Genomic DNA, 15,576 nt, shown 5'->3' on the forward strand with positions numbered 1-15,576 from the left:
CAACAAAAGGAACACATTTATTATAGAACCATTGGGCACAAACTCCCAGATCTAAGAATATTCAAAAAATGAGGAGGTAAGATTTATAATCTTGTATTCTCTAGTTGTTTTATAGGTGTTCACTTTGTTTTCCCACCTACCATTCTGCATTTCCCATTGTCTAATGTCCCTAAAAGATGTCTAGTGGTGCATTATGTTGTAATGCTGAAAACAGCACATGATCCAGAGACATCTTGAGCAAGTTACATGACCTCTCAGAATGAATGTTTATCCTCAGGGAAAGCCCTAGAGGGAAGACTGGGTTAAGAACTTGTAGCCTCCTTTTCTCCAGAGACCTGCAAAGGAAGAAAAGCTCCAAGAATCCTAAGGGTAGGAATGGGGGAGGGGGAAGGAGAGAATTTATAAAGGACAAACATTTTAGGAAGTCAGTTTTTAGATATTTAATTCTTATTTATTTAGAGTTTCATCAATCTGTATACACTATTTATATTAAAAACAAAGGAAGCTAGGGCTCCTAGCAAAAATATACATTTCACTTTTGGAGATTGTTATGACACAAGGGGGAGTGGCAGCTTTAAGCATCTGCACAATGGGGGCTGGGAGAGGGAAAGGTTGGATGGTCAGGCACAGTGTCTTCCTTCACAGCATCAGGCAAGGGCAGGAACCCCCAGGGAGTGTGCAAAGCTGTTCCAGGGCGCCTGCCCCAGGGGAGGGAGGGGCCTGGAGGTCCTGCTTCAGGAACTTCTGACCTCAATACCAAGCCAAGAGTGGACTTGGAGAAGACAGAATAAAGAAGGGATAACATGGTCTGGTTCCTCTTCCCCTCTCCCCCTCCAAAAAATCATAAAGAATGCAGAGGGGGTAAAATAGCTGGGTAGCTGGGATTTCTTTTCTTCTTTTCATTTCTTCCCAGCTCCATCCCATTAACCCAAGGCTGCCAGCAGCCTGAAAGGCTCCCCGCACCACTGCTCCCACCCATCTGCTAGGCTGTAGGAGCCCAGCTTTGGTTCCTCTGAACTAGGTTCTAGTCGCAGTTCTGCCAGTCTGACCCTAGGCAAATAATTTTCCCCCTCAAGGAGCTGGAGTGGATGGTCTGCTGTTTCTCTTAGGAATGACTTCCTAGGGCTATTCCTAGGTTGTGCTCCAGACCTTAGTGCCTATCTCCAAGGTGAGAAGCTACAAATTTTAAAAATGGCCTAGCCTGCTCTCCTGGTGGTAGGGAGTGTGAGGGACGTGTCAGGCATGAGGGAGGTGGTTCACAGAAGCACCTATATGCTGAGCTGGGCCAGATCAGCTTGTCTGACCTCCTCCGGGCCCAGCAGTGCAATGGGCTAGTGGGTGATAGATGGAAGTGGTAAGCTTTGAAGAAAAGGGATAGGTCATTCTAGGCTACAGAAGATTACACAGAATGAAATATTTTGCTCCCATCCCCAGTCACCACCTCTTTCAGTTAAACTCCTGTAATCAGGTGTTTGAGAGGTTGGGCAGCTGCTGAGTCAACAGAGATGCCCTGTTCACTTGGAATTTCTTGTTTAAAACTTTTCAAGAAAAGGGAATGCAGCTCACCCAATCTAACAGCCCGGGAGCCTAGAGCCCTATGTGGCCCCTGAAGCTCTGTCCTGTTTAGGGAAAGGGGATGGAACCTGTGATTAAAGTGAATTCAGTGCTTGTGGTTGGTGCCAGCATGGTGGCTCTTGGGAGTGCAGTAGGGGGTGTTAGGACTTGGATAACAGCACCAGCTTCTCCACATCTTATCAGGAAGGGGGAAGGTTAAGCTCAAACTCAGTTCAAAATATCTAGATACTGGTTATGGCTTCTGGGCAGGGTAGTGTGTACTAAGACTTAGTAATGAAATGTGGGAGAGGAAGTTGACATGGCTGAATCCCACCAACTGTCCAGAGGGAGAAGGCCTTCAAAATGAAATTAGCCCTAAGGCCTGAAAAAGGCCTTAGGATGTGGCTCTCCTTTTAACCTCCCAAACACCACAGGGCTTGCTGCTTTCAGAGATACTCATCCACCCTCCTCTTGGACATCAAAGAGGGACCCTCCATGTCAGTCAGCACCAGAGGCTGTAGTAAACACCAACACAGAAGACCAGCTAAAAGAACAGAAATGATGCTAGACATCAATGTAGTCTGCTGCCAAAGTCCATAACTGACCCTAGGAGAGCTATTCACAAAGTCTAAGGAAGTCCACTGGGGGTTCTGCTGGGTGCCCCTCTTCTGGTTTGCATATTCCTCCCATTTCCTTGAGGTTACTATTTCCAACCTCATTCACCAATTTCCCAAGAGAATTGGAAAGAAGGTTGGAGACAGCTGGAGGATGTTTCAAAGGAGAATGAAATCTTGTCAACTGCTAAAGGTTGGGAGAGGGACAGGTGGCCTAGATCCTAGACCCAGCTTAGTGTTTCTTTGGGATGTCTCACAAACATCTTACATTATGAAAATGAGAGCCTGAGAAGCTTGGCACCTCCTCCACCTTTCTGTCTCAGTAGAATGGAGGGAATAGAGAGGCCTTATCCAGCAAATGGGAAAAAGTAGAGGCCTATTCTAGTTCTGCTGGTGAGATAATACAAACCTGGTTCTGAGAAACAGACAGAAAGGAATGGGAAAGGGAGAAGGGAAAAGAGAGAGCGAGACAAAGAGAATGTGTGTGTGTGTGTGTATGCATGCACATGCATGCACACAAGCACAAGTGTAAGTTTGGACTACTCCAGAGTAACACCAAGTGCCTCTGGGCAAAGTCAACGGAACTGGGATGTGGACAGTGCTTCTTCAAGCCACCATGTGTCCTTCAGCACCAGGATATTTAGTACCTGGATAGCTCACATGTGGCCTAGACCACCCTAGACCACCCTGGGCATCTCTTTTATCTCAGGGCTTCAATACATGTCCTTATAGATCTCCTGAAGTAGAGGATGCAGTGAGGTCTCTGTTTCAGTTTTTTTGATTTTCTGCATTATCTGAGCATGCTCTGTCACCAGCTGCCTTAGGTCAGCCATTTTCTGCAGCAGTTTGGGGAAGAGGTACTGTGCATCAGGATGGTTGGCTTGTAGGTGGAACTCCAGGGCCCTTAGGATGTTGTCTTGGATCTCCTCCACTTGCTTGACATTCATGAGGCCAGGGCGATCTATGGGGAGAAGGGAGTTTTGGGGAGGAAAATTTGGAGGCAGTCTCCAACCAACTCCTGCACTGATCTCCTGGGGTATGGCCATTTTATATGGTAACACTCCAGGTTGATCTACTAGCCTTTCTCGAGCTGTGGCAATATCCTTATTCTCTCCCTGTCTCCATCTGACAGCTGAAACTTGACAGCTTCTTGGCTGCCTTCTTAGTAGGTGATTTTGGGTCAGAAGAAGGGGAGGTACCTGTGCTCCTTCTGAAATGGATCTAAAGGTATCACCTACAATGTGTTTTGCAGGTAGCTTCATTCACTTGTCACTAAACCTATCCTGTAGGGTGGAATGCAATGTGACAGAGTAAAAGGAAAATGGACTTGAAGTTGGAAAATCTAGCTTTGGAACCTTTGATCTGTCACTTACTATGGGACCTTAGGCAAGTTACTTCATATACCAACTTGATTTTCTCCCTTGGAAAATAGAGGTGATCCAAGCATCTCTAAACTTACAGGTCAGTTGTGAAGACCAAATATGATAATACGTAAAATTATAGCTATTGCTTATATTTGTGCCCACTTCTATAAATGGACTTTCATCCTGCAAGCATGAGTAGTGTGGTATAAACTCTGGATCAGAAAGTACCCCATAAACGTGATCTAAGTTATTGCATCATGAGTCCTTTTGGGAACAGCTCAATCCTCAGAATGGACAAAATCAACATGGAAGGGAGGGAAGAACTCTGGCATGGAGAGGGCAAGGCAGGGCAGAACAGCTAAAAAGTGACTAATAGGACTTCAGAGGACCTGACTTGAGATCTCAGCTTCCCACTGGGGTGACTTTGGGCACTTTACTAATTGTTGTGGACTTAAATTTCCTTAACTATAAAATAAGAGGACTGGAGTATAACTTGTCCTTTCTAGTTCTAGACCCACAATCTTATGGCCTCCAATAGTAAATCCAGGCTCCCTGTTTGCTCACCTCCACAAAGGATGATGGCAGCAATGAAAAGAGCCAAGTCACTGTCATCTAGCTCCAAGGCGTTGAACTTGACAGCAAATTCAAACTTGGGCTCGATGATCTCACTGAAGGGTTTTCGAAGACTTCGGAGAAATTCACGGGTCACAAAGCCATTACCATTAGCCACCAAGAGTCCATCCTTGTTCATAATGGAGGCCAGCATGGCAAAAATGGCCTCATGGACGCCGTACTTGAGCAGGGTCACCTGGTCGTTCAGGAAGAGGCTGACAAAGCTAGGGATGCTTTTGGCAAACTCCGTGAGCTCACGAACTGTTTCCACTGTGGTGCACTGGCAGCGGTAGAATACGTGTACGCTCATCTCCTTGTACTGGGGGAGCCCATTCACCAGCTGCTTCCAGACTAGTCCCTTCTCTGCCTGCCATAGCGTGTCCATGTCGTGGATCACAAAGGGCTACAAAACCCCAGCACAACCCACCCCCCCCAGTCCTAGTTAGAAGTGGAAACAGTGTATGCGAGGAGAGGTTGCCCATGGGAACTCTATACTTCACCACTAGAATCCTTGCCTTCCATACTTGTCCTTATCAACACCCAGGAAAAAGAAAGCCCCCTTACAAAAGAGACAGACAGGAAGCACAGTAACCCCCCCATCCCTCCTCCCAAGAGGGTGAGGCTTTCCCAGACATGGCAAGCTCCGAGGTCACATGCCTTCCTGCTATACTCACAGGTGTGCTGCTGGCCTTGCCAGTCAAGATCCCCCGAGCTTTCTTTTTGGTCATGTTGAAGTTTTTCAGGTAGGCATTGTAGATGTGCTTGGAGAAAGCCTTCAGGTCAGCTCCTTGTGGATTTTGACCACTGACTTCACTTGCAGTCAATCCTTCTACCAGCCTCCTCTTTTCTGCTTCTGGCATCCGGCCAAAGCGAATTGCTGGTACATGGGAATAAGACAGGAAAACTGGATGTGGTGTAGGGAGAAGACAGATTCTATCTATAAACTTTCTCCTGGGCAGATGCCCACAAAGTACTGTGAATCTCTCACAGCCTAGTCAGTCAGTCATCCAAGCACCATTTATTTATTACTTAAGCACCTACTATTTGCATAGCTCTGGGCCATATGTTGACAGCTTTGGAGACCTTTGGAACCCCACTCCAGGGTTGGAACAGGTAATTTTTATGGCTAACAGCTGGCTAGCCCTGGATCTGCCCTACTCTTGACTGGGAAGCCCAGGACAAATTATGATGATACAGCCTGTTGTTAAAGGAGAGCCCCAGACTAAGGGTTTGAAGAATTTCTGCTACTTAACCATATCTACGTGGCTTTGGCCAGGTCATTGCTTTTTAGCTTTTCCTTTCCCATCTGTAAAGTGGGGACAATAATTCCTTTAAAAGTGATAAAATGCATATGAAAGTACTCTGTAAATTGTAAAGGACTATATTAGGATTGTTAGGGGAGAGTTTATAACCACCATCTGTTTATGTCTGTGATCCTTTTAAGATCACAGAAGAGCTTTAGGAGCTGGTTTCCTTTGATGGGGGTTAGGGGAGATTTAATAATTGGGAAAGCTAGAAAGGGGAAGTCAATTTATTTTTAAAGTTGCTCAGGAAAACTCTTATGGCCTGAAGAGTGAAACAGAAGAAAGATATTGAAAGAAAATATTAGGGGGAAAAATGAGTGATCTTTATCACCCATATAATAAAATCAGAATAGGAGACAGTTATTTGCAAAATACACAGGAGAAATCCAAGACTTAAAGCAGATGAAAGGATTCTGGAACTAAATTCTGTTTAGTAAGAGAAGTGGGTAAATAAATGGAAGGTAATGAGGAGCAGCCTAGTCTTAACAGATAAACATGAAGTGTCCACAGGACTTTAGTTCTCCCTGATCTGGGTGTCCGTACTGAAAAAGTAGAATATATGCTTGTTCAGGGCAAAGAACATTTCATGGCAACTTGGCACAATGCTTGCACATAATAGGAATTAAATATTTGCTGCTGTGAACTGAATCGAAAGAACAAGCTGCACTGCCCCTGAATAGAGGGCCCTTATTTAGGAGCAAGGAGGAGGCAAATGTCAGTTCAATTTACACTGATTATGAAGCTCCTACTATGTGTGGGATACTGTCCCCAAAGAAAAGATAACTTTTAGGATCAAGCCATCTGTCAAATTCCTGCTTGGCTACCAGTATGACTTACATGTATTGTCAATTCTCCCATAAGTAACAAGAACATAAGGTTTGTCATACACCCAAAATGCTTCTTCTGACTGAGTGAAGGCATTTATAGCTTAGACCAGGGGTTCTCAAACTACGGCCCTTGGACCAGAGGCAGCCCACTGAGGACGTTTATGTGGCCCTCTAGGTTATGGCAAATGGGCTGAGCGGCAGAGACAGAGTGTGAGCTTTTGTTTTTACTATAGTCCGGCCCTCCCACAGTCTGAGGGACAGTGAACTGGCCCCCTATTTAAAAAGTTTGAGGACCGCTGGATTAGAAGCTATAAATAGTGTTCCTATGGCCTAACATCCTTCCTTAGCATGTCCTTTCCTTAAGAGCTCACTATCAAGGACATTCTGTGGCTGGTGGCCACTTATAAGGGATAAAAGCATGGAAGAGGATACTGTTTCTATTATTGTTATTCTATAAGGTTCTTATACTTCCACTTGAGAACATTTTTTGCCCAATAAATTTTTACATAACCCCTGGATATATATAATAGGTATAAAGATCAGACATTTCCTGAAGATAAATCATAATTTTGTGACATTCTCCTTCACGTTCAGTTATGAGAACCTATATGGTATAGTGAACCACAGTTTAAGAAGCTGGGTTCTAGAAGATGAGGTTATAACCATCACTGAGATTCTTTGGTTTATCATCACTTCTTCAAGCCATGTACATGCTTTTTGCGCTTAGAGCAACCTAAACCATTAGCTCAGTCCAGCACAAATGGGCTGAAAAATAGTACTCACCCCAATGATGACCCTTACCAGGACTGAACAGCATGAGCAACCCCACAGCTTCTGTGTATTCCTCCCCACCCTCATTCCACTTGTCTCCACGACAGAACTATTCCTGACAGTCTCCGAGTCCTCACCATTGTGAGACATGCCCAGTGCCAAACATTTCTGAAAGCGGCAATGCTGACACTTGTTGCGATTCTTCTTTTGGACCTTGCAACTCCGGTCACATTTCTCATACTCGAGCTTCATACGGATGGTTCTGCGGAAAAAGCCCTGGAGAGCAAGAACACAGAGAAAGAGAGAAGCATTAAGGGCCTAATGTCCTCTTTCTGCTCACACAGAGGAGTAGGAACAAAAAAAGAGGAGGGGAAGAAGAGGAGTGCTGAAGAAAGGCTTGTGGAGGAATCACAGACAGCTCCCTTTCACCACAAGATCCAAATTACACATCTCTGCTGTTAGGTTTACCAGGTGAGAACTCAGGTTGTCTGGACAGTGACAAGGTGAGAACTCACCTGGTAATCCTAACATCTGCTGTACTGCAAATGACTCCTGGATTGTTGGCTGACCAGTCCTGAGGCCCAGCCTTGTACTATGCTGGGCTGGGCTGCTGTGCTCTGGGTTTTCATTCATTAAGTTTGTTCCTTTCTTCCAAGATCTAGCTCAGGCAACCTGTCTTCCACAAAGCCAACTCCTTCTGCCATCTCTTTTATTAAAAGCACTTGGTCCCTATGCAGAAGCTCTGAGAGCGTGGCTGTGGCTTTCTCCCTTGCCCTTATCATATTCTATACAGTATCATATGTGTCATATGTCTCAAATCCTTTTTATCTTTGCACTCTCAGGACCTACCATGATGTCTAATGCACGATAGTAGACACTTAATGCATTATAATTGTAAAGAATTGAACTAAATGAATGGGTTCACTGAGAGTGCTAAGCATGTTAATTAAGCCAAGTTAAAAGCAGCAGTAGGAACATATATGTAAAATTTCTACAAGTTTTAAAGTGGGATAGTGAATGTAAATGGAATGGAAGAAAAAAAATTAAGGGTAATATATAAAATGCTTAAAGCTCAAATTTAGGAACACAAAGATGTATTATGTTGCACATAACTTGAGTTGCACATAAGTGCACATGTTAGTAAAAATGTTAGAAAAACAGAAACGCTAACATTATCTCCCCCCCACTTTGAAGGAAGGGAAAAGGATAACCGCAGAGGATGGTTTTCTGAGCAGGCCTAAGAAAATAACATTCCTAATGCGTTTCAATTCTTTCCAGGCTTTCAGATTTTTAGGCAGAAAAATTCTGGAACCTCTCACTGGGCCACTGACTACAGCAGATGCTGTGGTTTCAAGTAAGGACACCAGGGGGCGCTGGAAGCCCAGAAGGAGGTCAAAGGGAAAGGCAATAAGGGGGGGGGGGGCTGGCCTAGTGCCACAAATGGCCAGCAGGGGGCGAGAGAGGGCGGAAAAGACCCAGGAGAAGAGACCTGACTCCCGCCTTCATTCCTAGTCAGCTCAGCAGCCACCTTTAGGAACGCCCAGAACTCTCACTGACAAGGTGAGCAAGGACTGGGGCTGCAGGAAGTGCAGGCACAAGGCAGCAGCAGCAGCCTCCGGGTCCCCACCCTGCGCCGTACCTTGCAGCCTTCACACGCATGAACGCCGTAGTGGAAGCCAGACGCCTTGTCCCCGCAGACCCGGCACTCCATGTTAAGACTCCCGGAGGAAGCGCTATCACAGCCCATCTGGAGTTGATCAGACAGGGATGGCGAGGAGCTCTGAGAAAGGTCTAGGGAAAGGACACAAAACAGTTTCACACCGCGGGCACAGGCCCCAAAGGGACCACGCCAGGGCCACGCAAGCTGGGGAGCTGTGCGGGGGAGGGGGCCCCCCATTCAGTGGCGGGGGGGGGGGGGTTCCGCTGGAAGCTGCGGGTTTTGTTTGGGGAGGGCAGTTCAGATAAAGGCTCAGTTTCAGCAGTACAGCTGCAGCTGATCCTTACAAGGGGCTCCTCTTGCTTGGGGATGTGCTGCTTGCATTGTGAAAGCCAAAGTCTGATGAGGAAGCTCAGTCACAGGGGCTATGGGATTTGGGGAGAGAGCTGACAGGAGGCTTTTTCCCTGCTTACCCATGGATTGTCGGGGGCACATGACTTCTGTCTGCCTTCTACATGAAATGAAACCCCAAAACACAAGGAGTCCGCCCACTAATACTCTTCTGAGTGTCCCTCCTCATTTTCTACCATTCTTGGCTAAGCCTTTCTGGTCAAGAGGACCCTGCTTATCTCACAGGACCACAGCAAATCAGTGCTGGGCAGAGCCTTAGAGATCATCTAGCTCATATTTTATTTTATTCTTTATTGTGGCTGTTGCTGAGGCAACTGGGGTTAAGTGACTTGCCCAGGGTCACACAGCTAGGAAGTGTTAAGTGTCTGAGACCATATTTGAACTCAGGTCCTCCTGAATTCAAGGCTGGTGCTCTATCCACTGCGCCACCTAGCCGCCCCATTTCTTATTTTATTCTTTACACATAGGTCCATAGCAATTTATCCACTTGAGTGTGACACACTCTATCAGTGAGTAATAGCCATATCCCACATGGCTTAGTGTGTGTAGAGAGGGAGAAGAGAGAGAGAAGAGGAGAGGGGGGGAGGGAGAGGGAGAGAGAGAGAGAGAGAGAGAGAGTGTGTGTGTGTGTGTGTGTGAGGCAACGTCTCCTCCTTACATGACCCAGAATTTGAATAAAATTATTAACTATTTTTCTTTGGAATGTTTTTTTGTTGCTAGCACAGTCAACTCCATGTCTTGTTAATGGACTGTATAGAGCTTTTCTATCTCTAGCTGCAAAGTAAAAAACTCTATTAGTACCTGTCCTGCTTCATTTTGTACTCCAAGGCCAAACTTGCCTGTTATTCCAATTATCTTTTGATTCCCTATGTTTGCATTCTCAATCCCTTCTGTTGAATGTGACATCTTTTTTTGGTATTATTTCTAGAGGTTGGTCTCCATAGAACTGATAAACTTTCTTTCACCTCTTTAGTATCAGTGGTTGGAGCAGAGATTTGATTACTGTGATGTTTAATGATTTTTCTTGGATTTGAACAGATATTGTTTTTGAGATTATATGTCTAAATACTGCTTTTCTCACCCTTTTATAAATTTTGGGCTCAAAGATCACTATGTTTAGCAACTGCTGCCATGAAGAAAGAGGAAAGTTCTAGCAAATTTGAACAGCATGCTAAAAAGCAGAGACATTGCCTTGCCAACAAAGATCTTTATAACTAAAGCTGTGATTTTTCCTATAGCAATGTATGGCTATGAGAGTTACACTATAAGGAAAGCAGAGGGCCATAGAATCGGGGCTGGAAAAGACCTTTGAGAGTCTCTTGGACAGCAAGGAAGGAATAAAAATACATAAAAAAATTAATTCAGGTTGTTTGCTGGAAGCTGAAGCTTAAATACTTGGGTCACAAAATAGAAGATGACACTCATTAAGTCTTCATTAAGATTAAGAAAAGGTCCTGATGTTGAGATAATTTGAAGTCTTGAAAAGGGGACAGCAAAAGGTGACAGGGACAGTGTTGTGGAAATAACGAACATGAACTTGGATGGATTTCAGGAGTTGGACAAGACTGAACGACTTTGGAGCAATGTCAATTATCTTTTCTTATAGAGTGGGTCACTGAAGCCCAGAAAGAAGAAGCAATTGGCAAGCTGAGACTTTGGTCTCCTGAGACCAGAGATTTAGCTCAGATTGTAGCAATCTTCCAGTTCTTTTGTATTACCCACAGCCTAGCAGCACGATACACATCCACCTATGTTCCTTCTTCCATAACTTCAGCCCTACCTGTAAAACCTCCTCAGACTTCTCTTGTCCAGCTGTGACTATGACCCTTCATCCTGGCTCTAGAATGCTTATAAGCACCTGCCTAGAAAGTAACCAGCTGCACACAAATTGTTTTTGTTGCTTTTGTCAATGTGCCACAGCTATTTCATCTTCCTCAACAGAACTTGAGCTTTGCAAAGGTAGGTGCCATGAACCCTCCTTCCCCTGAATCACCCCACAAAGCCTATTCTAAGAATTCTGCATTTGAAGATAAGGGGATCTCCCTTAAATTTCTCCAGGATTAGATTCTTTTTGGATCCACTCTGCTTCCTGCCCCTTTAGTCCTGCTTACCTTGCTTTAGAAATACTGGAAATATGAGAACAATAAAGTAGAAAAGAGGCTGAGACTGAGTGAGGAAGACAGGGAGACTGAGGGGTGTGCAGTATCTCAATTCCCAGCTGGCTGCTCAACTGTTAGCAGAAAGAATAGCTAAGATAAAAAGGCTAGCAGCAATTTAAATTTGTCTAGTTTGATCACCTGGTGATAAATCTTGCCAAAACATAGATGCTGTGAGAATCAAATCTCTAGTGATTTCTGAAGGAGAGTGCCATGCTTCTATTTCATTCTGTAAAGTTTTTACTTGAGCTATTTTGGGGGCTTATCTGAGAAGTTTCGAGAGGGAGGGAAAGAGGGAGAAAGGAATCTAGTACATTTTCTGAAGAAAAGTCTTTCCATTCTCTTCAGTAACTGACTTAGCTTTCATGTTTATGTTGCATTAATAATGGAATCCCACTCTAATACTCTAAGAGATCTATGATCTCATTCATGTGGACACTTCCTCCAACAATACAAATCCCAGCCCAACTGTGCCTACTTATTCTGTGAGATTCTTATCCATATCCAAACATAAATCTTCTCATTCTTCTGACATCACACTGACATAACATGGCTACCAGTAGAGAACTTGGGTTGAAAATGAAAATGCTAAGTAAAAATAAAAATAATGATAGAATCTTTATTTCTTCTTTTGTATATGTGTTATAGGAGGAAGGGATCAAGCTCTGAAGGTCCTTCTTGGACTGTGACATTACTGATATGGCTAACCTTGGTTCAGATTAACTCCTGCTGGAATGATTGTCAGTTGTGAAGATTCTTCATCACCAAAAAATCCTGGAAAAATAGTCTTCAATTTTATTACAATGAGGCCTACCTCAGGATACTCTTCTATTCTAGATTTGGTCTGTTAAATACAAGGGGAGTCATGGAATCAGAGTATCAGGATTCCTGGTTCTGCTACTCATTTGACCTGTATAACATTATATATCTTAGCATTTCTGGCCTTTGATAAGTTTTTTAAGTGCAAAATAAGTAAATCAGACCAGATAACCTCTAAGGTCCCTGCCATCTCTAAGTCTACAATCTTTACTGCTTAGCAGTCTCAGTGTCTGGTACATACAAAGCAGATGCTGGCTGATTTATCTATGATCCTTCACCACTTTGCCTCTTTCTACTCTCGTCTGCATTTGGCCCAGGGGTTAGAGCATTATGCCTAAAGCCAGGAAGACATAAGTTCAAATCCAGTCTCAGAACTAGCTAAGTGACACAGGGGAAATCGTTTAACTGCCTTAGTCTCTTCATCTGTTAAATGAGCTGGAGAGGGAAATGGAAAACCACTCCAGTATCTCTGTCAAGAAAACCCCACATGAGGTCACGAAAAGTTGAACATAACTGAAAAACAACTAAATAACATTCTTCTGTTCATTTATTTCATGATTAATCAAAGAAAGCAATATAACTTCTTCTCCCTCTGACTATTCAGTACTACCTCTGAAACTGCTGATGTTGTGGACAGGCTGGGGAAGACCTGGGTTTTCTAGAGTGAACTAGCTCTATGACCTCCCTTTTAGCAAGACATCCTTCCTTTAAAGACTTAGATGAGATATGTAAAGCACTATATAACTGTCAGCTAAATTCCTGCTCTATGAGATAAGGGATTTAGAACAAGTGATCTTTAAGGCTTCTCATAATTCTAACATTCCACACCTAAGTTTTAATAATAATATTGGCAACAGTAATATAAGTGATATAGTTCCTATTGTGCCAAGCTAAGAGCTTTACAAATATTATCTCATTTATTCCTCACAATGATTCTGGGAGATTTCCATTTTTACAGATGAGGAAAAAGTGAAAACAGAAGTAAAGTGACTTGTCCACAGCCACATAGCTAGTGAATGTTTGAGGTCCGATTTGAACTCAGGTCCTCCTGACTCTAGGCCCAATGAACCACCCAGCCACCATATCCCATGTATGAATACCATCCTTGAGATTGTCATGAATGCTTAACTACTTTTAAAAATCTTATGTCTAGAAGAAAATTTTCTTTAATTGAAAGAGTATTTATTTTGGCCTGAAATATCTTCAGCTCCTCATATTTATTTAAGGCGTATTACTAAAATACATGGACTCTTTTGAGTTAATTGTAAATATTTAAGTGAATCATCAAGATAGGGACCATCCACCTTAGATGGAAAAGGGCAGCACATGGCTATTTACCAAGTGCTTTTAATTGATGTATTTGTTTAACATAATCCTATTATCTCTCTCCCCATCAGAGACGGGAGGGTTGTTTGTTGCCCTAGTCTGAGAGAGTAGACAGGGAATTTCTATGTTTACCTTGTTTGGTACAACCTCACATCCAAAGGCACTGAATAAAGGCTTCTGAGACTAAGCTCAGGTCAGGATACAATTCTATCAGTATATATAGCTGGATTACAGAAAAGTATTTTTTCATTACCTGGGCCCTTTACACCAGACAGACAGGCTTTAAAGGGTGGGGAAGACAAATTATAGAGAAGCAAACTCAAGTTGCTTAAACTTTAGAGCTGGAATGAACTTCCTTATTTTGGGAGGAAGCAGAGGTTCATATAAGGTTTATACAAATATAAATCCTTACCAATTAGTTCTAAAGATTTTTAGAGTTAGATATGTGGAGTTAAGACCCAGTTTTCCTCTGCTAGCAGAAATACCGGAGCTGCTCTGGAAAGCCCCTTACAGTCAGCAGATTTTGTTTCAACTATCTCGTAACCAGGAAAGCCATTTTGAGCCTTTTTAGCAAGGGAGGGAAGCTTTGTATGTGACATCATACATAGGACTGATGGATGAGATTTATACTAAAGATAGTGATTCAGGGAGAGGCTTGAAAGAATGGGCTCTGAATCCCAAATAATGGCTTAGGAAGAGTTAGGATACAGATATTTTCTCAATCAAGAGGCCAAGACAATTGAGCCTTTAGAGGAGAAAGTCAATAGTTCCTGCCAATAGCCCAAATGAAGGCAACAGCTTATCAAGAGGTAAGATACTCTGACTGTCTGTAAGTAACATAAAAAGCAGAGAAAGCCCTCAACTCTGGAATGATGTTCTAGGCTGACCTTTATACCAAAGCTATAGCACTGATGGGGCTAGAAGGGGAAGGCAGGAGAATCAGATGAGACCTTCTAGTGACAATGAAGTATATAGTCCTTTCCCCATGTGTGCTCTTGAGGAAAGTCTTGTGCATGAAACTATTCTATTGCTGCCTGGGGCACAGAGATATAGGCAAAGATGATTACAGGACAATATAAATAACAGTTACATTCTTAACATTCTTTGAACCCTCCCTGATGCTTGAAAGGTCCAGGGGCATTATTAAAAAGAGGGAAGAATGATTAAGTCATAAAGAACTGTACTCAGGCACAAACTTGGCCAAAGCCTATAACTAAGAGTATTTTAGTATCCTCTTCTGAATTTTTCTTTTAATGTACAATAAACACTTCCTGTCTCTATTCTAGATCAAAGAAAATTTTCTATTGGTGCCATTCCCATTTCACCAACTTTTTTTTTTTTTTAGGGGGGGCACTAAGGCAATTGGGGTTAAGTGACTTGCCCAGAGTCACACAGCCAGGAAATGTTAAGTGTCTGTGGCCAGATTTGAACTCATATCCTCCTGACTTCAGGGCTGGTGCTCCATCCACTACACCAGGGGTTCTCAAACTACAGCCCACGGGCCAGATGCAGCCTACTGAGGATGTTTATGCTGCCCTCTGGGTTATGGCAAATGGGCTGAGGGGTGGAGACAGTGTGAGGTTTTGTTTTTACTGTAGTCCAGCCGTCCAACAGTCTGAGGGACATTGAACCGGCCCCCTATTTAAAAAGTTTGAGGATCACTGCACTACACCAACTAGCTGTCCCCCTCCCCCATTTCACTATTAATTCATTAATAAACAAAAATTTATTAAATGCACAGTACCGCAGGAATAAGCAAGAATGAAATGACAGCCCTGGGTGGCATACAATACTCCAGTGGCCTCTTGGGGAAAAAAAATCCCGATGATCCAGAGTCCTTCCTAGGTTATGCTCATTGTCAGGGTTCTTACCCTCCAGTCTTGATTCGGTCTAACTTTTTGGTCTTTTCTCAACTAATGACAGCTCCAGCACAAACATGCCACTTTGGCTCACAAGTGGCAAGTTTGTCTTTTAAGGCCTATGGGGATGGTGGACAACATTCCCATTTGAGTGCTAATGTGAACAGGAAATAACATACTTCTGAAGACCAGCTACTGTTTGCTAGAGCAAAAATGAAGATAAACATGGCAAGCTCTAGGCAAAATTGCAAAAGTAGCTGAATTTTTTATTTTTTACTCCTCCTTCCCCTGAAGGGGTGTGT

At 43.5% G+C, this 15,576-nt stretch overlaps 1 protein-coding gene across 5 annotated transcripts in view; it reads right to left on the reverse strand.

Annotated features, from left to right (window-relative positions):
* Positions 1-429: 429 nt before the first annotated feature.
* PPARD (peroxisome proliferator activated receptor delta) overlaps positions 430-15,576 on the reverse strand; it is a 70,733-nt gene continuing 55,586 nt past the window's right edge. For 4 of the 5 annotated variants that reach the window (XM_074311179.1, XM_074311178.1, XM_074311181.1 and 1 more), the window contains 5 exons: positions 8,686-8,837; positions 7,184-7,322; positions 4,819-5,021; positions 4,097-4,547; positions 430-3,129 (listed from right to left, as the gene is read on the reverse strand). In XM_074311179.1, the coding sequence (XP_074167280.1) occupies positions 2,882-3,129; positions 4,097-4,547; positions 4,819-5,021; positions 7,184-7,322; positions 8,686-8,837 (1,193 nt within the window). In that variant the 3' untranslated portion in view covers positions 430-2,881. The remainder of the gene's footprint in view (positions 3,130-4,096; positions 4,548-4,818; positions 5,022-7,183; positions 7,323-8,685; positions 8,838-15,576) is intronic. The other variant, XM_074311182.1, reaches the window with a different exon arrangement.

The sequence above is a fragment of the Sminthopsis crassicaudata genome, chromosome 4, assembly GCF_048593235.1.
Source record: "Sminthopsis crassicaudata isolate SCR6 chromosome 4, ASM4859323v1, whole genome shotgun sequence".
Lineage (NCBI taxonomy): Eukaryota > Metazoa > Chordata > Mammalia > Dasyuromorphia > Dasyuridae > Sminthopsis > Sminthopsis crassicaudata.